The sequence below is a fragment of the Numenius arquata genome, chromosome 9, assembly GCF_964106895.1.
Source record: "Numenius arquata chromosome 9, bNumArq3.hap1.1, whole genome shotgun sequence".
NCBI lineage: Eukaryota > Metazoa > Chordata > Aves > Charadriiformes > Scolopacidae > Numenius > Numenius arquata.
In genome coordinates, this window is record NC_133584.1 from 28,533,015 (window position 1) to 28,557,463 (window position 24,449).

General features: G+C 45.5%; 1 protein-coding gene across 1 annotated transcript in view; it reads left to right on the top strand.

The window, feature by feature from the left end:
- The first annotated feature begins 1,880 nt into the window (after window positions 1–1,880).
- The window catches only part of RYK (receptor like tyrosine kinase), a 66,231-nt gene continuing 43,662 nt past the window's right edge, over window positions 1,881–24,449 (top strand). Inside the window, exons 1-3 of the mRNA XM_074153302.1 lie at window positions 1,881–2,187; window positions 21,817–21,938; window positions 23,709–23,808. Of these exons, the coding sequence (XP_074009403.1) occupies window positions 1,881–2,187; window positions 21,817–21,938; window positions 23,709–23,808 (529 nt within the window). The remainder of the gene's footprint in view (window positions 2,188–21,816; window positions 21,939–23,708; window positions 23,809–24,449) is intronic.

Genomic DNA, 24,449 nt, shown 5'->3' on the forward strand with positions numbered 1-24,449 from the left:
TAGAGGCTGAGGAAATGGTCGGTGGAGAACCTGTGGTACGGAGGGCTCGCTCTCAGCATCCAGTGCTGCTCAGGCTGGTCCACACCCACCTAGCTGAACACTTACATGTAATTTGCAACCCCGTTTTCAGTTTGCCATTTTATTTTTTCACAACTCATGCCGCGAACTAAGTGATGTTTATTGTGGGGAGGTGTGTGAGCAATTGCTCTTTCACCACAGTGATTAGAAGAGCAAAACTTCCTATACACTTTCCACTCAACGGTTACGAGCTGAAAGACTCACTGATTAAAAACCCTCTGTGGCCTTCTGTCACAGTGTCCCATGTAGGTACGAAATTCCTCCTGGCAGGTCAGAAGGGAGCGTATAATTCAAACTATTAACTGATTTAACGGTCAGAAATGAATATTGTGACACATCTGCTGAAAATCTCCATCAAGCAGGCAGCTACCAGCGATGAATTTGCTGAGACTGAAGCCGTTACTGCTCTTCGGGGAGTCCGGAGGAGCTGGAAAGCATCCAGGTCAGAAAGCAGGTAGGAAGGTGGTGATGGAGACGGCTCTTCCATCATCAGCCCGAAGGGGTGAGGGACCAGATGCATTTAGGTGGGATGTCAGTTCAGAAAAACAAAATCCACTCGCTGAGCAGAGGTTTGGCGTTTCAGGGGAAAGGTGGACATCTTGAAACAGGGATCTTGCGCCGAACTACGACAGAAATACTCACTTTTGAAATGCTGCAGAGAGGAGGATTTTGGGTAAAGGTCAGGAATGTTTGCAGCGGAGATTCAAAGTCTCATGTTGGAATTTAATGTTTTCGCCGTTTGACTTGATTATTATTGCACTCTTTCAAAATATATCAGCTGTCATGCAGCGCTGCTGCTGGCATTTCGTACTATAACAAAATAGCAGACATTTACAGATTAGATTTTACTTTAGGATCATTATAGGCATCAATGGCTTGGCTGCGATTGAAATAACCAAACTTTGTAGATCAAAGGCCCTCCTTTGTTACAGCAAAATGCTGCTATTCCTTAGCTCTGAATTGAGCGTAAGCACAAGATAAAAGCATAAAGGAGATTAAAACGTTAAGTGTAACATCAGTACAGAAAGTTTTAAATTACCAAAAAAGGAAATTCTCTTAACCTAAAATGCAGTTCCAGGAGTATTTCCAGTTGGGTAACTTTCTGATCAGCACCAGTTACTTCAGGGTACCTTTTTCTGGGACGTTTTGGGGAAGGATGCCCAGCCCTGTGGCAGAGACCCCACAGGCCCAGCTGCCGGGCCTGCCCCCGCCCAGGCAGGCGCTGGCTGACCGGGACAGGCCTCGGTGGACGACCAGGACAGCCTGTGGGGCTGGAAGGGCAGGGGTGACACCAGAGGGGGACGTGGAGGCAGCCAAAGGCCAGCGGGAGGCAGTTCGGCGGGCCACCTGGGGCGGGGGGTGAGGTGGCCACCCCCTTCCAGCCGTCCCCCAGGACGGGCCCAGGGGCCCTCCAGGTGCCGGGCAATGGCACCGGAGGCCGGGCGGGGGCGGAGGCAGTGGCGATGGCGGTGGTGATGGCGGAGGCGGCGGCAACCGCCCGCTCTCGCCGCGTCGGGGCCGAAGGGGCTGCTGAGGGGGACCCTGAGGCGGCAGCGGCGGTGGGGGAAGGCGGGGCCCGGCGGTCGCGCGTGCGCGGGGCGGGGCCTGTGGCGCGGCGGAGGAAGCGGCGCCAGCGGCGGCGGCGGCGTCGGGCGCGCGCAGCCATGAGCGGTGGGGCGGGGAGCGGAGGCGGCGTGTGAGGGGTCCGGCGGGGCGGGGGGGTCCCCGTCCCGTCCTTCCTCCCCCCGTCCCGTCCTTCCTCCCCCCGTCCCGTCCCTGCCTGCCGCCATCCCCGCGGAGCGATGGTGCCGGGGCGCCGGGGCCGCCAGCCCGGCGGGGGGCGGCGGCGGCGGGGCCGGCCCCTTTCAGCGCCGGGGGAGGCGGGCGCGGGGCGGCCGCCGCCGCCGTCGTGGTGGTGCCGGGTGCGGGGCCCGCGCCGCCATCTCCTCCGCCTCTTGCCTCTGTTGCTGCTCCTGCCCGCCGGCGCCGAGGGCCAGGCCGGCCCCAGCTCCGGCCCGCACTCCGCGGGGCCCCCGGACTGGCCCCCCGCCGGCCCCGGGCCCAGCCTCAGCCTCTACCTGAGCGAGGAGGAGGTGCGCCGGCTGATCGGTGAGTGTGGGCCGGGGCCGGCGGCGGGGTGGGCCGGGGGGGGTCTGGGCGGTCAGGGAAGGGTGAGGGGGGTCTGGGGGTCTGAGGAGGTATTGGGGATCTGGGTGCTCAGAAGGGCCCGAGGGGAGTTCTGTGGGGCTGGAGTGGCAGTTTAGGGGTCTGGAGGAGGATGGGGGTGGCTGTTCCAGGGTCTGGAAGAGGATGGGGGGGATCTGTGGGGCTGGGGTGGCAGTTTAGGGGTCTGGAAGAGCATGGGGGGTGGTGTCTGTGAGGCTTGGGGGGGGATCTGTGGGACTGAGGAGGTGTTGGGGGTCTGGACCCTCAGAAGGGGCTGAGGGAAGTTCTGTGGGGCTGGGGTGGTAGTTTAGGGGCCTGGAAGGGGATGGTGGGGGTCTGGAGCAGGGTGAGGTGTCAGTGGGACTGAAGGACTTGGGGGGGCTGTGGCAGTCTAGGAGGCAATGGAGGTGTCTGTGGGACTGGTCTGAGGTGGCAGATCTGAGGGTGCAGGGGGGGATGGAGAGGGCTGTGGGGGGGGAGATGAAGGACTTGGGGCTCAGGAGAGGATGGGGGGTGACAGGACCAGGGTTGGGTGAATCTGGGCATCTGTGTGGGGTTCTGTAGGGCTGGGGGGAGCAGGGTGTCATGGGGGGGAAAGGAGGAGTCAGAGGACTCAGGAAAGAGTCTCTTGTGTTTGTGGCTTGGGTTTTAGGGAGGAAAAGGGCTTTACCCTGATGGTGAGGGGTTCCCTGGGTTTAAGCGACTGGGGATGGTGCCCGTGGGAGCAGGGTAAGCCCTGGAAGAGGTGAGTTCAGGCCCATGATTTAATTAGCGAGGCAAGTGACATTCAGAGGGCAGAGAGGAGACCTGGCAATAATTGGGTGCGTGTGTGAAAGGAATCTTAATTTCTAGGCAGGCTGACAATTGCTGCGCAAGTACTTGGAGACAGTTCATGAAGTCCCCCATCTGGCCTGCTGCGGAAGGCTTTCGCAGTAGTTTTGTGCTTGGAGAGTCTCAGATTTAAACAAAGATTTGTTTTCTGTAGGCTTTGGCTTGCTTAGGCTCTTGTTTAGAGTTAGTGACTGGAGTCTCAAAACAAATACGTTGGTATCCCCAGTGATTTGTTTTTCAGCAAGTGTTCCTGTATCTCTGTAAGCTGAAAAACAAGCAGTACAAGACTTTATTTGCATCAAATGGACAAACTAAAAATATTTCCAGTTAATTTGAACTCTGTAAGCACATAGTGGACTGAAGTCAGAGGACCCCGGGAGCGAATAACACTATAAACATTTTTTCCCTTGTGGCTCACTCTGGTGATTAGCGTTCTGTTGCTATCATTTTTACATTGCGTGTGTTTGCTGCCAGATGCTCTGTTACACATAAAGGATAAAAATGTCAGGCTTGCTGAGTTCCTAAACAAGTAGTTAATCTTGGAAATACTGAATGGTGAGGTTTGAGCTACCCTCAGTCTAGTACCTGAAATCTGTATTAGTTGGATTTGCTCTGACTTCCACGGTCCACGAGCGTAACTATTCACCGTTAAGTAGCAACTGAGGAGGGAAGATCTGCTGTTATTATTTTTTAAGTTAAATTGCAGCCTGTAGCCTCTGCTAACGTCCCTAGAGTCACTTGTTACTCAAGCTGTCTGTAGCTGTTTTATAGCACTTAAAAGTATCTGAGGCTTAATGATCTTTTCTGGTTCTGTGACCCCAGAGGCTTGGATAAACTGACACTTTTTTCAATTTGTGGGATTCGGGTCCCAAGAAATCTGTTGTAAGCGGAACTTTCAGGATCTACCTTGTGTTGTTGGCATGAGCAGATTTAATCTTAGGGGCATCCTTTACAAATATTAGTTGTTGTAGGTAAGGTGGAGTTTAATGAGGCACCTAGACACAGGCAGTCAAATCTCCGGTAACTTTATATGGCAGAAAAAAGTCCAAAGGGAGACATGTTTGTTCCAGTTCTTCACGCTTCTGAAAACAAAACAAGCTATTTTAAAATGTTCCGTTTTGTAGTATCTGAATTGTGTTTACATGCAATCAAGTGTATGTTTTAAGTGCTCGTATTGGTGTGTGAGAACTTCCATGGAGCAAGGGGAGGTGTTTCAGCTTCTGTAACTTCTTTGAGAAAAGCCGTGGTTCAGCGGATGCTAGAATAGTCCTTCACAGCAGATAGGAAAATGATGTTGCTTGTGAAGCTGCTAATATAAACCTGGAAGCTAGTTTCTTTCACCTTTTGTTTCTAAACAAACTCTCTGCTACTGTCTCGCCATGGTTGAACAGAAAACTCGGAGGCTTTCCGAAGTGCTCATAAACCCGAATGTTACACAGAGTTATGCAGCCTGTCGTGTGTTTTCACATTTCTTAATATCGCCCCCATACATCTTTAGATCGCAAACTTGATTTGGAACAAACATAAGCGTGCGACTGTGAGTTGTTGAATGAGCCATGGATGGTGATACGGAGCATCCTCCATGCAAAGCTGGAGCATCCAAGGGTCTGGTGTAAGGTCTGTGGGGCTGAACCCATCGTGGTCTCTCCACCAGTGGGGCTGAACCAGTTCAGTGGCACTTTGCAGAGTTCTCCTCTCCTCAAAACCAGAGTTTGGTGTCTTACAGAACCATGGCCTGTGTTTTTAATTCGGTTGTGGCTCTTGTAAATGAAATAGTGACTTGCTTAAGATTATTTGTGGCTGCTGTTCTTTCTGTGGTGTGGAGGCAGGACAGATACTATGGTTTATAGTGAGAACTGCTCGCTACTTTCCTGTATGCTTATGCCAGATTTCCACTGTTAGGCTGTGTGATTCCGACCATGTGTCTACCTTAGGAGCTGTTTTGAAATCTTCAGAACTTTACAGAGAAGAAAACTGGCTTGTCTTGTTGTGTGAGATGGATTTTTATTTTGAAAAGCTGCAGAGTTCTTTCTGAAAGCAGGACTTGCTATATGGCAGGCAGATGGTGTCTTTGTCAGAGATATCTCTTGCCATTCCCATGGAAAATGTTCACAGTCATCCAAACTATAAGCTTTTGGGAAAAAAAAAATTGTGGTTTTCACATACTTGAATGTGTCAGATTGCACTCACACCAGGCAGGATTCAGTGATAGATGGGATAAAGGTAGAAAGAGAGAGAGAGGTGTTGGTCAAGGGGGCTTGGTTGAGACAAATTCAGCAATGTCAGCAGGAGCCCGGGGTGTTTGGGTGAGAGCGGGGACAAGGTACAGGGTGATGGGGAGGAGGGAGAGAAGTCCTACTTTCTGGAGAGAGACATCCAGAGCACTACAACCCTTTCTAGGGGTGTCTGAACCCTCTTGGCACTGTGATCCGTAGCTTTTTGCAGTTGGTTCATATGCGCAGACCCAAAAAAGATTGTCCATAAACCTGAAGAAAGTATTGTTAGTCTTATAGAGTGGCTAACTCCATTGGCATGGTGATACACCCTCATCATATCGCTGTTTTCCAGCAACCACCCTGAGATGCTAAACACACAGGGCAGATGATGTTAAATTAGAGATGAGTTATGCAGTAGAAGGGCTGGACTTGATTTAGTGACTTTCATTTAGATTTGCCAGTGAAATCAGAATATGGTGTTTGCTTAACGAAGTGCTCCATCGATCTGCTTTTCACAGGATCCTGTGATATAAAGGCACACGTATCCTTGTAGTGGGCTAAGGTTTAGAGAATAAGAGTAGAAATATTCCATTAATATTAGGTAGCTAGTTTTAATAATTAAGAATTTGATCTGATCTATTTAAAATACATAGCATTATTTAGCACTTAATGCATTCATGGTGTATCTCTTAGACCTTCAGCTGTGAGTTCCTGGCCGTTCTGCAGCTCAGCCTCGCAGGAATCCTCAGGTTATACCCTCTGCCTATGAGGACCAGAATCAAAAGCTGCCTGTGAAAAGTTGGCTTAAGCAGTTTTTCTTGTGTTGCAGGCAGTTCTTTTGCAGCATTCATGAGATCCAACCTAATTGTTCACAGCAGCACCAAGGTGCTTAAGCAGCGAGGACAATCCTTTCTGTTCTTGCAAAGGGTTTTTTTTTTTATTTTTGTGGACTGCATACCTTTCAGCTGTGGAATTGGTCTTGTGGACAGTGCTCCTCGTCACCTGGCTCTGGTTCTTTTTAGAGACAGGCCTAGCCTGGATGCTAAATAAGACTTTAGTCCTGGGGGAAAAAATACGATATTATCCCGTAACTGAGGGCTGTCATAACGCGTACAGACGGGAGGGCTAAATTAGAATTGCAGGAGAATCTTGACGTCAGAAGTCCTACAATGTTTGCATTGAGTTTGTGAACTTAGTATTCTTTGGCCTAGTTTTTTCTGAGTAATCATAGTGAATGCTGTCTTCTGTTGGGTTTATATTTGCACTTGCTTAATTACAGAGCTAAATTAATTTAACAGGTGAATTTTTCTTACGTGTTCTGGAATTTCATTTGAGGCTAGCATGCAGCTAACTAAAATGAGTTGTCTGGTTGTAAGATGCAAAATTGATGCAAAATCTGTTATAGCAGAGGGTGGTTTGTTTTTTTTTTTAAATTGTACCGCTGACTCTCGGAGTGCTTGAAGTTGGCAGGGACCTCTGGAGATCATCTGGTCCAACCCTCTGCAGAGCCACCTAGAGCTGGCTGTCCAATATCATGTCCAGAAGCTTTTGAACATCTCCAAGAATGGAGGCTCCTCTGTGGGCAGCCTGTGCCAGTGCTCGGTCACAGCAGAAGAGTTTTTCCTGATGTTCAGACAGACCCTCTAATGTTTCAGTTTGCCTCTTGCTTCTGGTCCTGTCACCAGGCACGACTGAGAAGACCCTGTCTGTCCTCTTTGCACACACCTTCAGATAATTACATACATCGATGAGATCTCTGCGCCTCCTCTTCTCCAAACAACAGCCCCAGCTTTCTCAGCCTCTCCTCATGGGACAGATGCTCCAGTGCCTCTAATCACCTTTGTGGCCCTTTGCTGGACTGTTTCCAGTAGCTCTGTGTCTCTTGTACTGGGGAGCCCAGTGCCGGACCCAGTACTCTAGTGTGACCTCGCCAGGGCTGAGCAGAGCCCTGGTAAATTGTAGACCACGCTCAGCTTTGTGAAATTCAAATGGAGACCGAACATCTCCTACTTAATGCAGCAGTCCATCTGGTGGTGTCTTAATTTTACAGTGTGGGCCAGCTTTCTTAATGGCATTATTTTGGGGAGGAAGCAACAAGAGTTCACATCAGAAGTGCTTTATGGTGCTTGCGCTGCGTTTGTAGTGACTGGAAATCTTGTTCCTTTGTCTGCCACCTGGTTAGTTGTCCTCGTTGTAAAAGGGAGCTGAAAATCAGTGTGCTGACATGAGCTGGATGTTCAAATTATTGAAAGGTTGGGGTATTTCGGTCTTGTGAATCCTGAAATGCTTCAGGGCCTTATTAAAAGCCTACCCACGCCTGTCTTTGACAGCATTGCTACCTGCACCACCACAGTGAACTAGTGCTTTGTTAGTAGCACCCAAGGTAAATTCCCATGTGAGATGGGTAACCGGGAGGTGCTCGTACATGGTGCCTCTTTAGGACAGAAAAAATAACAGCAAAGAAAGAGCCTGTGTAGGTGCAGGAGGATGAATGAGGTGTGATGTCCACTGGAGAGCAGAGAGGTGTTTGAGGACCCTAGGTGTCAATGTGGTACATGAGCTACAGTTCAGAATCTGGTTCTGTTGTTCTTAAATCTTTGTTCTCTAGCTTTTTTTAAGTGCTTGACTGAAAAATGGTAGCTTTTTGAACATTGTATGCAAAACCAAGTATTGTGTTGCTCTGGTCCCCACGCCTGTCTTTGCAGAAGTGCAAACCCCTGCGTGTTAATGCTTCATTTTGCCATTCAAAAGGGACTCAAAATTCAAGGTTGCTGTAGGTGCACACTGCTGGATGGAAAGAAGGCTTCTAATCTCGGCAGATGCCCTGCACTGTAACAGCACGGAATTGCTGATGATGGCCTGGAAATATTCTGATATATTCCGCTTAATTGGAAGTGTTGTTTTTAGGACAATTATTTTATTACCTTGCCCTGTAAAGCCCTTCAGTCTAACGATAGTCGGTGATTAGTGTTTATTAGATGGGTTTTTAGTGTTGCGGGTGGAGGTGACTCAGGTTGGCTGTGGAGAAGGAGGGGGATTGAGGCTGGCAGGCTGTTTGGGAGGTGTTTTGAGGGGGGTGTACAGCAACATCTGGGTGCTTGCAAGCTGCGGCAGGTTGTGACAAGTCGCTCGCATGGTGGAGCTGAGCAATCTGTTTTCATTTTGGAGCTTTTCAGTGTGCTTGGATGCTTGTCCGTTTGATTTACCAAGCACTACGGTTCGTGTCAATATTGGTTTTGAGGTTTATGAGAACAGGCTGCATTTGGGGTTCCTCTGCCCTTTTCCATTCTATTACCTCGCTTTTAATTTGCAGAGTTCAAATAGCGTGTGGATAGCCGCCGCTTCAGAGGTGCGTATAGTCATATAAACTTTCTGCAATACTTGTAATGCAAACCTGCAGGAGAATACGCTTCTAGAGGTTTGAAACAGCCTGTGGAAGGCCATCGGGAGCAGTGCCAGCGGAGCAGCATCTAACCCCGGGTTAGGATTGCTTTGAAATGATTGATTCTGTGTGACTGCCCTGAAGAGGGAAGTCCGAGAAATACTTCAGTCCTTGTGCGTATTGATCCACTCACCGTTGTTGAGATGGGTGGTTGATTTCTGCGTCCTGCTTTATCACACAAGCTCGTGTGTTGGGATTTAAAAATGCTGGGCGTTCCGGCTGAATCCTACGCTGAGAAAGCCATTTGCTTCTGCTCAGGAGGACACACGTGGGCTTGGCTTCCTTGCTTGGCTCTTCTGGGCTCAGCCCTGGGAGGAACCAGCCGTTTCAGCTCCCCGGAGGCCAAGGTCTGTCTAGTGATAAATGCTTGTGGCTCTTGTAACATTCATGTGTCAGGGACTTGGAAGAAATCTGACCTCTGAGACTGAGATGGAGGGGGGGAATAATCCCAAAACAGCATTCCTAACTGCACTGATATTACACCTGTGTTCTGTTTGGCAGCATCTTATTTATCACTGTTGATTGTTTGGCCTCTTTGAATATGTGCTCCTTTTCTCCCTCCAGTGTGTGGACAGAATGGGAACAAGGGAGAGGAAATGGAGGCAGAGAGCTCCCTGCATGCATGAGAAAAGCCAGAAAGAAGGGCTGGCAAGCAAAAAAAAAAAAAAAAGGCAAGCCAGCAAGAAGGGTACTGGGAGGAAGACAGGGACTGAAACTGCTCCTAAAAACTGGCTGGGCAGAGGGAAGTACAAGAGATAAGAATCATGCTCACAGGCGTGAAAAATCCCTGTACATTTTCCCCGAGAGCGAGCTGTGTACCGTACATTGGTGTAAAAGATGAAGCATTTGGGGAAGACTTGTGGTTGTTTTCCTCCGTTTCTGCTATTCAGAGTTGTGTTTGGATACTGGAAAAGCTGAATTAATGAGACAAATTCCAAATGTATCTTGGTTCGTAGCTGTTCTGAGCTGTAGCGAAACACGATTGCTTGATGACTAATTCTTACCTGAAACTATATATGCTGAAATATCACAGAGGCTCCTACTTTTCTTGCAGGGGAAGGGCCTTTAGTTATTCCTCTTGTAACTTAGTGCACAGTACTAAAATTGTATTCAACTGTGAAAGCAGGGAGTGAGTAAAGGCTGAAGTGCGTTTAATGAGATGTGCCTGATGAATTGATTTTTTTTTTTTTTTTTATTTTCTCCCTGAATGGCAGCAGCACCAGCAGACCCCATGTAAGAATGAATGCTAACACTCTCTGAAGATGCCTTGTGGCGGTACAAAGGGCGCGATGGTAGAGGCTTCAAAAGCATTATTTCTCTTCCATCTCTGCTTTTGTCCTTCTTTCAAGCGGATAACTCACATATTTGCACTGACTGCTTTGGAGATCTGGGAGCAGAAGCGACAGCATGAAACTAATGTGACGCTTTAGAATTTTGCTGCCACTTACTGGGTGTTGAATAGCTGTAATTAAATTAACCAGTATATTGATTTCACCAGGCTGCTTGGGAAAGATAAGTGTGGTAATGTTAAGTGTTGGAGCTGCTGCTTATAGGCTTGAAAAGCTGCAACCTCTCAGAATACGTAATGCTGGTGGTACCAGTGAAGCTGAGCAGGTTGATAAACTAAAGATGGTTATCTTCTTAAAACTGTTTCAGCCTTTATGAAGTTAGTTGATGGCCTCGTAGCGTAATTCCTAATAAAAGAAAGTTATACTGAGGTTGGTGGCTTTCCTGAGTGCGGAGATTGCCACAGAGGTGAATAGACCTGTGTTATTTTGCGGAGCTTGGTTTTGCGTTAACAGTTTGTGTCGCTGCGATGGAAGCTTTCAAGAGTGTCTCAGGGGATGTGAAAGTGCATTATCCTTCAGCAGTCCTGTCGGTCGCAGGACCAGAAGCATGAGATTTGAGACTGAGAGGTCTCATGCTCTGAGGGAGGGGGTGTGTGGTTTTTTTAAAGATTTTTTTTTTTTTTTTTAATCTGTACTAAGTTGGGTATTTGTGACTGAAGTAGTCGTGGCCACTGGCAGAGATGCCATTCTAAATGCGACTTACATTGTTGTACCTTATGGCCTTGCCTAGAGGGATCACAGAATGATATGGGGTTGGAAGGGACCTCTGGAGATGATCTAGTCCAACCCCCTGCCAGAGCAGGTTTTCCTCATTTGCTGGATGTTGGGAAACTTTCTACTAAGATTTCCTGCTGGGAGTCTTGGTTGGTTTTCGAGGATGCGTTCATTGTCTTGAAGTTAGAGTGAGTATTTCCTCAAATGGAATGCCTTGCTTATTGTATTCCTTCTCCAGCTGGTGAAAAGCGAACTCCGCACAGGTAACCAAGCTGTTTGTGTAAATAACCACAGCCCATGTGCTCTCTGCTGCTGCTGGGAGAGGCATGGGTCTCTGGGGGGAGAGGATTTCCGTGGAGGTGAGAATATACTTCATTCTGGAGCCTCACCAATCAGTGTGTGTTATGTTAACGTTAGAGCAATGCCACAATGAGTTTGCACGTTCCAGTATGCTTTGGTGATGTGTCAAGCTGGGATCCTTATTTCTAGACTGTTTTCCATTCATTCCATACTGTGGTTTGGCTTTTTTGTCCGATACCTAGACTTGAAGTTCAGAAAAGTGGCTTCTAGAGCTCTTTGGTGAGACACATGCATGTAGGCAATGAAGAACTTCATATAGAGGTAGGAAGGTGCCCCCCAAAAATGGGGGATTCTCTTCAGCAGCCAGGGAAGAAATGTTTCTAAGCTGAAAGAAGAAAGTGGGAGTATTAATGGATTTGTGCCTGATGATGTGTCTTTCAGGCTTGACACCAAACAAACCTCTGACGTTCTCTGGCACCTGTGATATGAGAGTGAAAAGCTGTTTATTCATCATCTCTGTGTTACTTAAGATTTAATACCTTTTTTTCCTGTAATATTTTTCATCGGTCATTTTTTCCAGAGACTTATGGCCTGTGGGATGTTTAAAAGCAAGCATTTCAGCCCAAATTCCTGACCAACAGCTATAACTGGCAGGCTGTAGTGTTGTGGAAAACTTAGGACTGCAAGTAGAAGGCTATAATCTGTTACTTGTTATATTAAAGGAAAGTTCGCTTTCCTTGTTGTATATACTGGATATGTACAAATAGGATATAGAACTTTTTTTTTATGTGTGTGTGTGTATATATATGCAGATGCTTAGTATTAAATTTCCAATACTTTGCTGTTTTCTAAATGAAATTGATCCATATGGATCAGTTTGTATTTGATTTTCCTCATTTTGGTAATTCCCACTTGTAGTTTCAGGACTGTGTAAGCTGATTGTTGGACAAATGAAATACATTCAAACTAAGAAGGCTTGCTCTGAGAAAGTGTTCTGTCTGCCCTGATTTAAAAAAAAATTTAGTAGCCAAGAGCTGATTTTTAATTCTTGAGCCAGGTTTCCTTGTGCTTAGGCTGATGGTAAGAAAATAGCAGTATTTTTCCAGCACACATTTGCAGAACCTATTGGAAATTTTTTTTTTAAAAAAGCTTAAAATTTGAAGTCAGTGAGTGTTTCAGACTTACAGTGTGCTTGTAATGAAAGGAACATGGAAAGACAAAATCGATACCTTTCTTAAAAAAGTAAATTGACCAGTGCTGGGAGAATCCAGTGTGTTTATGGGGTGGGTTCCACAGGCCTGGGAGCTGGATGGTAGTGAAGGGATGTTGAAGCTTGAGGTTCATGCTCTTTCATGTGGATGTTCAGCCTGGGGTGGAAGCTTCTGGTCTGGCCAGAGGTAACCCAGATGAGCTGCTCAGGAGTGGAGGCATCATTCTCTAGGGCGCGTAAACCTCTGAACGAATAGAATATTTATATAAAGATAATAACTTGTTTAACTGTGCAACTCTTCTCAATTTATTTCAGCGGCTGTGGATCAGGAGCAGGAGTGACTTGCTGTGTGACGGCTGTGGTGGTTTGAGGTTGTGCTGCAGAGATTTCTCAGCTGCTTAGGAAGAAACACCTGCAAATTACAGTCTAGATTATTAAGAAAGCAAACCCTAATTTCAGTCACTTCTGTACACAGACAGGAATCTACCAGAAGGTTGGGTAGGCAGCTGGGGGAGCCAGTTATGTCAGTTATCATTACCAAGTTGCTATTAGACTAGGGTTAACATACATATTGCAGCAAGCAGTATTTCACTGAGAGCAATCTCATCTAACTCTTACTTTGCACGTTCTTTCTTGATTTTTAGACATAAATTTCCAGAATTATGTTATAATGATTTGAGGTCTGTTACCTGGGATAACAGGTGCCTAAATACTGTCGTTGTCTTTAAGAAGGATGTGTTACTACTAGTGGATGTTGTAGGGTAGATTTATTTCACAAGAATAAAATCTATTTTTTCCCATGCTGATAGCAGCAAGTTTCTCTTGTGTATTGTACTTGAAGAAGAAGAAAAAGTTGAAGCTAGACTGAATTTACACAAGGGCATTTGAAAAGAAGTGTTTTGTTAGGCTGCTAGACTGACATGATCCAATTTTATCGTGAACACAAGGGCTGCTCAGCATCTTTTGCGTTTGGGAATGAAAACTGGCCTCTCCCCTTCCTTTCTGAGCTTCTTCAGATGTTTTGTTATGTTAAACAGTGCAAAGAATGACAGGCTTTCTCTATGGTGCTGCTGCTTAAATTTACCTTTTTGTTTGTGTTCAACTTTAATTTATTCTTTCAAGTTTGCGCCCAAGGGTGGGAGGTACAAGGATGTGGAAGTTAATAATGAGATTTAGGGGTTGCCTGGGTAAAAGGGTGGTGTTTTTGCCTTGAAATCAAAGCAAAAGCAAAGTGGGTCAGTGTAGGTTAGTCAAGTCCCAGTAATGAGAAACTAGATTCTTTGGTGTTGTGCATGGTCTGCACATGGGCTCGTTTAAGGAAGCTCCCCAAAGCAAACCTGCAGCCCGTGTTTTAAAACTGCTCATTGCTGATGGCCGATACACTGCTTAAACCAACAGAAGCATTTCTGAAAAGCTTCATTTCCCCCCTCTGCAGTTCGTGTAACCCAGTAATTTTTTGGTATTTTTGTAAGGTTCTCCACCTCTTTCTTTGCTTTACTGCTTTGTCTAGAAAATGATTATTGAAGAACTCCCCGTTTTCTCTAGCTGTTTGTAATGCATCAGTGGTTTTCTTCTACAGCTGCTTGTTTTCTCATTTTACCATTCTTTAATCATTCCTCCCTGCCCACAGCCCTGTGGTGGGGGGGTTGGAACTAGATGATCTTTAAGGTCTCCAACCCAAACCATTCTGTGATTCTGTGTGTGATACAAAACACTACATATGTGTTTGAGTTTGGTCTGGATGCTGGTGTATTTGCCCTATCTAAACTGCTAGGTGGCAAAAAGGGTTCAGCACCTTAGGAGGAACCTGATGTCTTGCAGAATCACATTTTCCCTCCCCCCCCAGCAGTTGGTAGTTTTTAGTGAAGCAGTTTACTGAGCATTCTTGAAACCTGAAACAATTGGAAAAAAAAACCTTGTTCTCGTCTCCTTTTCATAGATTCATAGATTGGTCCAGGCTGGAAGGGACCTCCAAAGGTCATCTAGTCTGACCTCCCCGCAGTCAGCAGGGACACCCCCAACTAGACCAGGTTGCCCAGGGCCTCGTCGAGCTTCACCTTGAATATCTCAAGGGAAGGGGCCTCGACCACCTCCCTGGGCAACCTGTTCCAGTGTTCCACCACCCTCATGGTAAAGAACTTGTTCCTAATATCCAATCTAAATCTCCCCTTCTCCAAATTAAAACCATTGCCCCTTGTCCTGTCGCTGCAGGCCTTTGTAAACAGACCCTCCCCAGCCTTCCTGTAGGCCCCCCTCAGGTACTGGAAGGCCGCTATGAGGTCTCCCTGGAGCCTCCTTTTCTCCAAGCTAAACAACCCCAGCTCCCTCAGTCTGTCCTCATAGGAGAGGTGCTCCAGCCCCCTGATCATTTTGGTGGCCCTCCTCTGGACCCGCTCCATCAGGTCCATGTCCTTTCTATATTGATGGCTCCAGACCTGCACACAGTACTCCAGGTGAGGTCTCACCAGAGCAGAGTGAAGTGGCAGAATCACCTCTCTGGATCTGCTGGCAACACTTCTTTTGATGCAGCCCAGGATGTGATTGGCCTTCTGGGCTGCGAGAGCACATTGCCTGCTCATGTCCAGCTTCTCGTCCATCAGCAGCCCCAAGTCCCTTTCCTCAGGGCTGCTTTCTAATACCTCATCCCCCAGTCTGTATTTATACTGAGGATTGTTTCTTCCCAGGTGCAGGACCCTGCGCTTGCTTTTGTTGAACCTCATGAGGTTCAACTGGGCCCACCTCTCCAGCCTGTCCAGGTCCCTCTGAATGACATCCCGTCCCTCTGGTGTATCGGCAACACCACACAGCTTGGTGTCATCTGCAAACTTGCTGATGGTGCTCTCAATCCCTCTGTCTATGTCTTTGATAAAAATGTTAAACAGTACTGGTCCCAGCACGGACCCTTGAGGGACACCACTAGTCACTGCTCTCCATCTGGACTTAAAGCCATTGAGTACCACCCTCTGGGTGCGACCATTCAGCCAATTCCTTATCCACCGAACCGTCCACCCATCAAATCCGTATCCCTCCAATTTGGCAAGCAGGATGTTGTGAGGAACCGTGTCAAAGACCTTACAGAAGTCCAGGTAGATCACATCCATAGGTCGCCCTTTGTCTACTGACCTAGTCACTTCATCATAGAAGGCCACTAGGTTAGTCAGGCAGGACTTGCCCCTAGTAAAGCCATGTTGGCTGTCCTGAATCATCCCCCTGTCCTCCATGTGCCCCGAGCATGGCATCCAGAAGGATCTGCTCCATGATCTTCCCAGGCACAGAGGTGAGGCTGACAGGTTGGTAGTTCCCAGGGTTCCCATGGTTTTCCTCACCATCCTGCTACATAGGCTGATTACATCTGATGCTGCTGCTGTGTATTTTAGATTTTTGAAGAGTTTTACACATTTTAAGAAAAAAGTAAAAAAAAAAACCAAACTGAGATGGCTTGTTTTGGCTGGGTATTGACAGTGACTTGCTTGATTTGACACCATCTTTTGAAGCTACCTATGCCCAAAGCAGGCTTTGGAAAAAAAAAAAAAAAGCCTGGATTATCTGTGTAAGGTAACAGTACTATTTTAAGACAAGCTCCATCTAAGTTAGTGGTGCTGCAGTCTTGCCTTCCATATGGGATGCTCCTGAGCGTCCTCACTAATTCAGGCAGTTCAACTGACTGAGGAGTGTTCCCCCACGTTGGTTTTTTGACTTGCATGGTGCCAGCTTGGCTCCTTGAACTCGGCTCTCTGTGGGTTTAAATAAGGAATACTGCAAGGCAAGTGTCGGTAGGTGTGTCTGAAGAAAAAAAAGTGAAATGCAGAATCAAAGGAATTCTGAGATAGACTTCAGCCATCACAGTAAATGGAGCCTACAGTGTTTTCTGCAAACTCCATAACCATTTTTAATGTCTAGCCCAGGAAGAGTTAATAATAGCGCTGAACAGTCTGGAAATCTAAGCAGTGAGGAGGCACAACTTCATTGTGTGTAAAAAGGTATGTAGCTAACAAGGAACAAAGCATCTGATCGAATGTAGGTAGCTCGCAGCCAATACTTGGTGAACAGAACTGAAGTGCTTGACCCTCCACCGAGGCTGATCATGGTCGTCTTGATGCAAACTTGTGGGAATTTCACTGAATTTCACTGAATTTTTTTTTAGAGTTGGAAGGGACCGTATAGATCATCTAGTCCAACTCCCCTGCTGAAGCAGGGTTGCTTAGAGAATGCTACTCAGGACTGCATCCAGGCGGGTCTTGAAAATCTCCAAAGAAGGGGACTCCACAACCTCCCTGGGCAGCCTGTTCCAGGGCTCTGGCACCCTCACCGTGAAGAAATTCTTTCTCATATTTGAGTGGAACCTCCTATGTTCCAACTTGTGCCCGTTGCCCCTCGTCCTGTCACTGGCAACCACTGAAAAGAGTCTGGCTCCCTCCTCCTTCAACCCACCCTTGAGATACTTATAGGCATTAATAAGGTCTCCCCTCAGCCTTCTCTTCTCCAGGCTAAAGAGTCCCAGCTCTCTCAGCCTTTCCTCATCAGGGAGATGCTCCAATCCCTTAATCATCTTTGTTGCCCTTCGCTGGACTCTTTCCAGTAGTTCCCTATCCCTCTTGAATTGGGGAGCCCAGCACTGGATGCAGTATTCCAGTTGTGGCCTCACCAGTGCAGAGTAGAGGGGGAGAATGACTTCCCTCGACCGACTAGCCACACTCTTCCCTATGCAGCCCAGGATTCCGTTGGCCTTCCTGGCCACAAGAGCACACTGCTTGCTCATTGTCATTTTGCTGTCTACCAGGACTCCCAGATCTTTCTCTTTGGAGCTTGGCTCCAGCAGGTCCACACCTAACCTGTATTGGTGCCTGACATTCTTCTTGCCCAGGTGTAGCACCTTACACTTTTCCCTGTTGAACCTCATGAGGTTCTTCCTTGCCCAGCTCTCCAGCCTGTCCAGGTCTCTCTGGATGGCAGCACGGGTGGGGTGGCTGACACCCTGGAGGGCCAACTTGGTATCATCAGCAAACTTACTGAGGAAACACTCTGTCCCCTCGTCCAGGTCACTGATGAATATGTTGAACAGGACTGGACCAAGTATTGACCCCTGAGGGACACCACTGGTTACAGGCCTCCAGCTTGAACCTGTTCCATTAACCATTACCCTTTGGGTCCTGTCACACAGCCAGTTCTCAATCCACCTCACTGTCCCCTCATCCAGGGAAGAGAGGACGTGATCTGCCCCGAGTGTTTGCAGCGTGTCCTCCTCCCCCTGTCTTCAGCAGCGCGGGGCTGTTGGACCCTGCCAGGCTGGGACACAGCTTTTCTGGGGGAGAGTTTAGCACGCGCAACCGGAGAAAAGCATATACCCTGTCTTGGCTAAAACGTACTAACTGTAGACGTCTGGAGTCCACCCACCCTGGAGCTCTTGAGCAAGCAGGGTGCTGCAGCCTTGCCCAGGCAATTCCTGTGGGTACGGGGAAACTTTCTCTCCCTCAAAGGCTGAGAGAGCTGGGACTCCTTAGCCTGGAGAAGAGAAGGCTGAGGGGAGACCTTATCTATGTTTACAAGTACCTAAAGGGTGGGTTGAAGGAGGATGGAGCCGGACTCTTTTCAGTGGTTGCCAGCAATAGAACGAGGGGCAACGGGCACAAGCTGGAACATGGGAAGTTCCATTCAAATATGAGGAAAAACTTCTTTCTGGTGAGGGTGCCAGAGCCCTGGAACAGGCTGCCCAGGGAGGGTGTGGAGTCCCCTTCTCTGGAGATCTTCAAGCCCCGCCTGGATGCAGTCCTGAGTGATGTGCTCTGGGCAACCCTGCTTCGGCAGGGGAGTTGGACTGGATGATCTCTAGAGGTCCCTTCCAACTCTGACAATTCCGTGAAAGTGGAAGAGTCCCAAAATGGAGGAAGCCCGGGAATGCAGTGAATGGAGCGATGGCAGCCTACATCGAGCATGCTCTGATCACACCCACCCACCAGTGAGCTACATCTCTGGCTTTGCTGCGGTTCCTTATCCGTACGTCCCTTCCCAGTGCCCTCCCTTGGGGCTGGGCCATGGTGCAGCTCCCGGCATCGTTGGAGATCGGCTCCTGGGCTGCTTCGCGTCAGGCGGAACACACCTGCCTGCCTGGCTGTCTGCCCGGAGCACAGGCAAGGTGCTTTATTTTTAACTGGCAGGTTCAACTGCAATTTTTTGCATGTTTTGCTGGCCTGATTGAGATAAATTACGTAGACAGAGTGCTTCAGGAATTTGGGATTGAGGTGGGGGAGACAGCAAAGGGATGAAAAGTTAGGGATGGATGGATGGTCTATACTGTGGTGGGTTGGAGGTAGGGAGATGGGAGCTTGCTTGTCTGTTGTGGACATAGGTTCTTAGCTGTGCGTGGCAAATTGAATTTTGTCTGTAGTTTGCTGATGGGAAAAGATGGGCTATAGGGGGAATGTTTTAATTGTTGATAAAATTAAAAGGAAAAAAACCCACAGTATTCAAACACTGCCATTTCCCAAGTACTTATCTATCAGTTTCCAGGGTTTGAGAAAGCATTTATCCAGAATCATAGAAAAAGAAATAAAATCTGGTGAGAAGCTGTTGGAAGATCCTTTCTATTAGTTTAGGAAGATCCACAAACACTAGAAGCACGGAGGAACTGCTGGTGAAGTGTCGCTGGGTACTTGCTTCGGTTTTATATTCCTCCCTGGGTATTTTCTGTAGAGCCCTGATAGGAACAGGATACTAAGCCAGGCACTCTTCTGCCTTTTTTATGCGTTAAGAGCTATACTACAAAACCTCTTAAATTATTTTTATATGCAACTCTTTTAATTAGATGATAGATTTATTTTTTTTTTTAAGCAATAAAACTGGATGTTGATTCTCACGCTCCTCTTACAGGATGCTTGTTGAAATTCATATAAATAGCAATGCTTGCTAGTGTGTAGCTTTTTATGCCAGTACAGACATGAAAACATTAGTGGTCTGTATAGTCAAATTACTCAGCCTTGTACCACTGTTCGAGCTTAAAGAGTTGATTGATCTTCTGTGCCTTGTACCACTGTTCGAGCTTAAAGAGTTGATTGATCTTCTGTAGGGTAATTTTGTTTTGTTCACCTTTAGATATTATTGCACATCAAGGTATTTATTCTTGAGAGCTTCAATTAGGACAGCCTTTCACATTACTTTTATAAAGGTCAGTGTTTACAACATGGCAATTTTATTGCTGTGTACCTAGTCGTTTTCTGTGACCACTTTCTCTATGAAGATTATATTAAATCGGGGATTATCACCTTGAAAAATCTCATGGTTTTACAAGTTCTGAGAGTGTTTTTGTGACCCTCTACTTATTGGTGTGACCATTTATCAGCAAGAGAGGATTTCTTTTATTCCAAAAGCAGTTTAATTTCATTGTTCTGATTCCGTTGTTTCAGCTGCTAATCCTTTTGTCTTCCTAATTTATTTTTTTTTAATAATTTGTATTTACTGTGTTTGACTTGAATACTTTGTTTAATAAGTTTATGCCCATAAGGCTTCCCATCTCCTTGATTGGCTCTAACGGCAAGTGTTTGATAGTTATGAGATCTTCTCCATGCTCCTTCCGTGTTTTCTAAATCTGAGGGAGATTTCAGGGATAAACATGTGTACATGTAAAAATTATCTGGGTGAGCTATTCTGGAAATTTGCTGGGTTTTTTAATGAGTTTTCAAAGTTTTATTTTGCTTCAAGGTGTATGTGTGTTTACTTCCCGCTCCTCCCTATTTTACTGGTGGACTGGCTTTTGCATTTGCCATTTACTTTTGACTGGAAATATGGACAAATTGGAGAAGAAAGATTTAATTTTTTTTTTTTTTTTTTTTAGATAATGTCCCAGGCTGGTTACATTCAGCACTAAGGGCATCACCTGCACCTTTTTCTGCTCAAGATCTTGCGTGAGAGCGTTTCTCCCTGGGATTACTCCGTTCTGTTGATTCCTTTCATGCATCCAGACTCTAGGGTTCTCCCCATCACCACCCCCCAGTATCTATGACTATATACTCTTGGGTTTTGATTAGGTTTCAGAACACTAATGAACCAGCAGGGAGTAAAAGTGGTTACCAGCAACAAGAATGAAGCAGAATGTCTCTTGGCTGCATTTCTATATCTTGTGAAAACAAGGTGGATTAAATCACATTCTGGAATAGGAGAGCGCTTGCTGCTTTGCACTGATCTGTGCTTAGTTTTTGCACTAAATAGGAGGAATTATTTCTCTCAAGCTAATTCTCCCTTTCTTCAAATGCAGATTGAGTACACAGTTTAATAGTTATCTTAGATATGTTTTTTCTTAAAAAAAAAAAAAAAACAAAACAAAACAAAAGACACCTTTCGTGATTCCCTAGATTTTTGGAATAACTTCAGGATGCCTTAAATACTGTTGTCTTGGAGTCAGTCACGGTCTCTCCAGTTTTCTTGGCTTTCTATCCATAATAAAAGTAACTCCATTGTCTACGTTCCCGGTTGTGCAGTGAATATTTGAATTGAACTCAGCTCCCTCTGTGCAGATGGTGCTGGGAGCGTGCACCTGCCTCTGATTTGCCCAGTTATTCTCTTGTATGTCGATATATTGCTGCGCCTGGATAGCGTTTAAGTGGCAGCAATGGAGGAAAAGCTGGGTGAGACAAGACAAAAATGGTACTGGTTACAAATACAATATGGTTTTTGTCCTGAGGATATGGAGGTGGGATTAATTTTACAGCTGCAGGGAAGGGAGTTAGATTGTAGTGCTTCCTTTACCACTAATTGCTAATGACGCCCAGGGCAAGCTGGAGGGTCCTGCCCTGTGTTCACTCTGCCCTTGGAATGTGTGCAGCAAAAGATAATGGTATCTTCAGTGTTTTTAATATCGGAGTATGCGTCTTAATTAGGAAAATGCACTTTAGTGCTCTGTAATACATAATTTTGTGGGTTTTTCAATACTCTAGTTTTATTAAAATGTTCAGAAAGCAAAAAGGTAGATGTAAAATATTAGTCTTGGTGTACAAATGTCATTCCTCCTCTCACTGTGTGCTTTGTGTTATGGTCTAATCGCCTTGAAGTTAATTCCATAATGCTGATGTGTCTCAGTCTCAAAAATGACCTGTCCCAAGAAGAATTACCTGCAATTAACAAGCTGATAATCCAAAGCAGTTTGGTTTGAGTGCACACAGTTGCAAATAATAGCAAACTGGACCTGTGATTCCCAGAAGCAGACAGGGGAAAGTCTGTAATAACTGTGTTGGAGGATTGTATGAAAAGTCATGTTTCCTTCCATTACGTTCCAACTTTTACCTGGTTTTAGGCTGTGGCATCTCTCTGAAATTGTTGCCTTGTAAGAATTTGAAGCACTTTTGTTAACACTGACATGCATGAGCGGTAATCTCCAAACCTGTAACTGAATGTATGGACTAGAAGTATTTGCTTAAACATCAAGTACAAGCGGAGCTGCTGGTGTAGAGAGTTGTTTGTTCTGGGGTGTTACCACTGGTCCTGTTCTTCCCCATCTTCCCCTTTTCTTTCCCGTTACAGGTCTTGATGCGGAGTTGTCTTACGTGAGGAATGACGTGGTTAATCACTATGCGTTGTCCTTCAATCTCTTGATACCCAGCGAGACCAACAATCTGAACTTCAGCTGGCACGCAAAGTCCAAGGTAAGCAGGTGTGACTTTGCCCTTTGAGGACTTGGTACAGGATCTGTGTTGCGTCGGGAATACCCGCTGTTATAACTTAGCAGCTTTTGTCTTTGCAAAAATCAGCATATGGTAGGTGTGAAAGAATTATTTATGGTTGCAGGCAATAAATTATAGAATCACAGAATATTTTTGGTTGGATGGGACCTTTGAGATCGAGTCCAACCAACCAAAAAAAAATAATAAAAATCCCAGAACACCAAACACCAAAACCAAACCAAAACAAACGCCCACAACCACACACCACCCCACCCACAAACAGACACAAACCAACAATCTCGGGCACTAGAGCATGCCCTGAAGTACCATGTCTACACGTTTCTTAAATACCTATTTTGAAACTTAAATTAATGTTGTATGTATCCAAACTCTTTCTTCCGTGTTTTGAAAAGGTTAAATACTTCTACTGGACTGTTTTATACTTCTTGCTTCTGCCAAGCTACGTGTATATATACACACTGTGGATTCTCTTCTGGTGGTGCATTGAACACACAGAAGGGGCAGCCATGAACTGAAGCCTCTGGAAATCTAATGTAGAGCAATTGTGTGTTAGAGATTTCTAGAAATGTGTTTGGAGACGAGAAAAACCTATAAAAGTAGCATCTAGTATGTTATTACTGAGCCCTGATTAAATGGAAAGGGATTTTTATTTCACTTAATCACCATAGCTGGAGCACGCAGCAACAGCTGTCATAAAGATTGCGTATGCTCTTACATTTTGAAGGATTTCCAGTTACTTAACTTGTTTTTGTGTATGAAATGATCTGTTTAGTCTTTGCCAGATGTTCTTTTTTTTTTTTAAATTTGAGCGATGATTATTCTTCTGTCCTTATGTAGGAGAGACTGCAGGAGATTCCTTCTGCCAGTGTTCCTCCCTTTGAGGAGTAACTTCTTACAAGATGTGAATTTTGCCCTGCCCTGTACCTGTCTTGGGTAGAGGGCAAAGCAGCCCTTCTACTTGATACTGTATTCCACCTTCACAGGCAGTTCTCCCACTTGCCATTTGAATAGGACCTTTGAAGGAGTTTCCTTGTTTTGTTTCTACCCTTGGCATCTTGACTGACAAATAAATTGATAACATAAATGCATCCTATTATGTTTTAGAAAGGAGGAAAAAAAAAAATAAACTAATGGGGCAAACAAAATCAAACCAAATCCATTCAGTTGAGCGTGGAGGGATAGGATGAATTTCCAAAAGGAGCTTATGACTTAGTTGCAATAGGTCCTGTACATTTTTTGGAATGGATATTTGCAGAATCAGCTTCTTAAGTGGAAACAAAATTCTGACTGTAGTTGAATGAAAGGCTTGGAAGCAATTTTGCCTGTGTAGTTTATAGAACTGATTAGAGGAGGGAGAATTTCTTGAATTCCTATGGTTTTAACAAACTGGCTTTTGAACAAGTAGGTTTAAAAGTATCAGCAAGTGAGGTTTATGGTGGTGTCTGGTTGGTTTTTTTAATACAGTAGCACTTTAAATAAGCCAAAATAGAAGCCATTCTTGAAAACGTTCCTGAAAATTCTGCGCAGAATTTAATTTGCACTGTCACAAAAGTCTGATATTTAGAATTCATATAAGAAACCTTCAATTTGGGCACCTAAAATCACCAGCATTCTTTGAAAATAAGATACAGTTTTTTAATTTCAAGAAGAATTATGAAAAGGTATGTAGCACTTCTTTTTACTACTGTAGAGATTTCTTACATGTTTTCCATCTCCCAACTGTTGTTACAGGTTGAGTATAAACTGGGATTTCAGGTAGATAATCCCATGGCTATGGCTATGCCCCAGGCCAACATTTCTCTACAAGGAGAAGTTCCTCGCACCCTTTCAGGTAAGCTTCCCACCCCAAAAGTGCACAGTTAGCGCTGATAATGTTTCCTGGTGGTACTTTGGGTTTGTTTTTTTTTCCCAAAATGTGTGTAGTGTTGTGTAAAAGCATAACTTTTCTTTATTAAACATAATACATTTACAGGCCTTCTGCAACAGTTATGACACTGCTATAAGAGTATTAGAGATTGAGACTATTAGTCTGAGAGTAATATTTTTCCCCTTGTTTAGTGGAGGATAGATTTGCCTGGAAAGGAAACACGACGTTTTTTATGTATGTGTACACATGCAAGGTGCCTGTTCCCTTTCAAAAATAATTATTATCAATTGCATGGATTTTAAAAACCACAGCTTTTTAATTTCTATAGCTTATAGAGATGACATTTCAAGATATGTGGGAGTTGTTAATACATTAAAGTCTTTATAGCGAAGCTTAAAACTGAGAAAACCATTTTGAGTATGTATTAGAATTTCTAGTAGAAACAATTATATTTGTTTCAGGAAATGTGCAAATGATCATCGTTCCTTGCTCACATAACTATGGTTATTCTAATAATCTGTAGACTTTTAAAACTCACATAAATTAATCTAAATGCTACGACCTTTAATGCTTTAATAGTTGCCTGAAATTACAAAGCGTGAAGG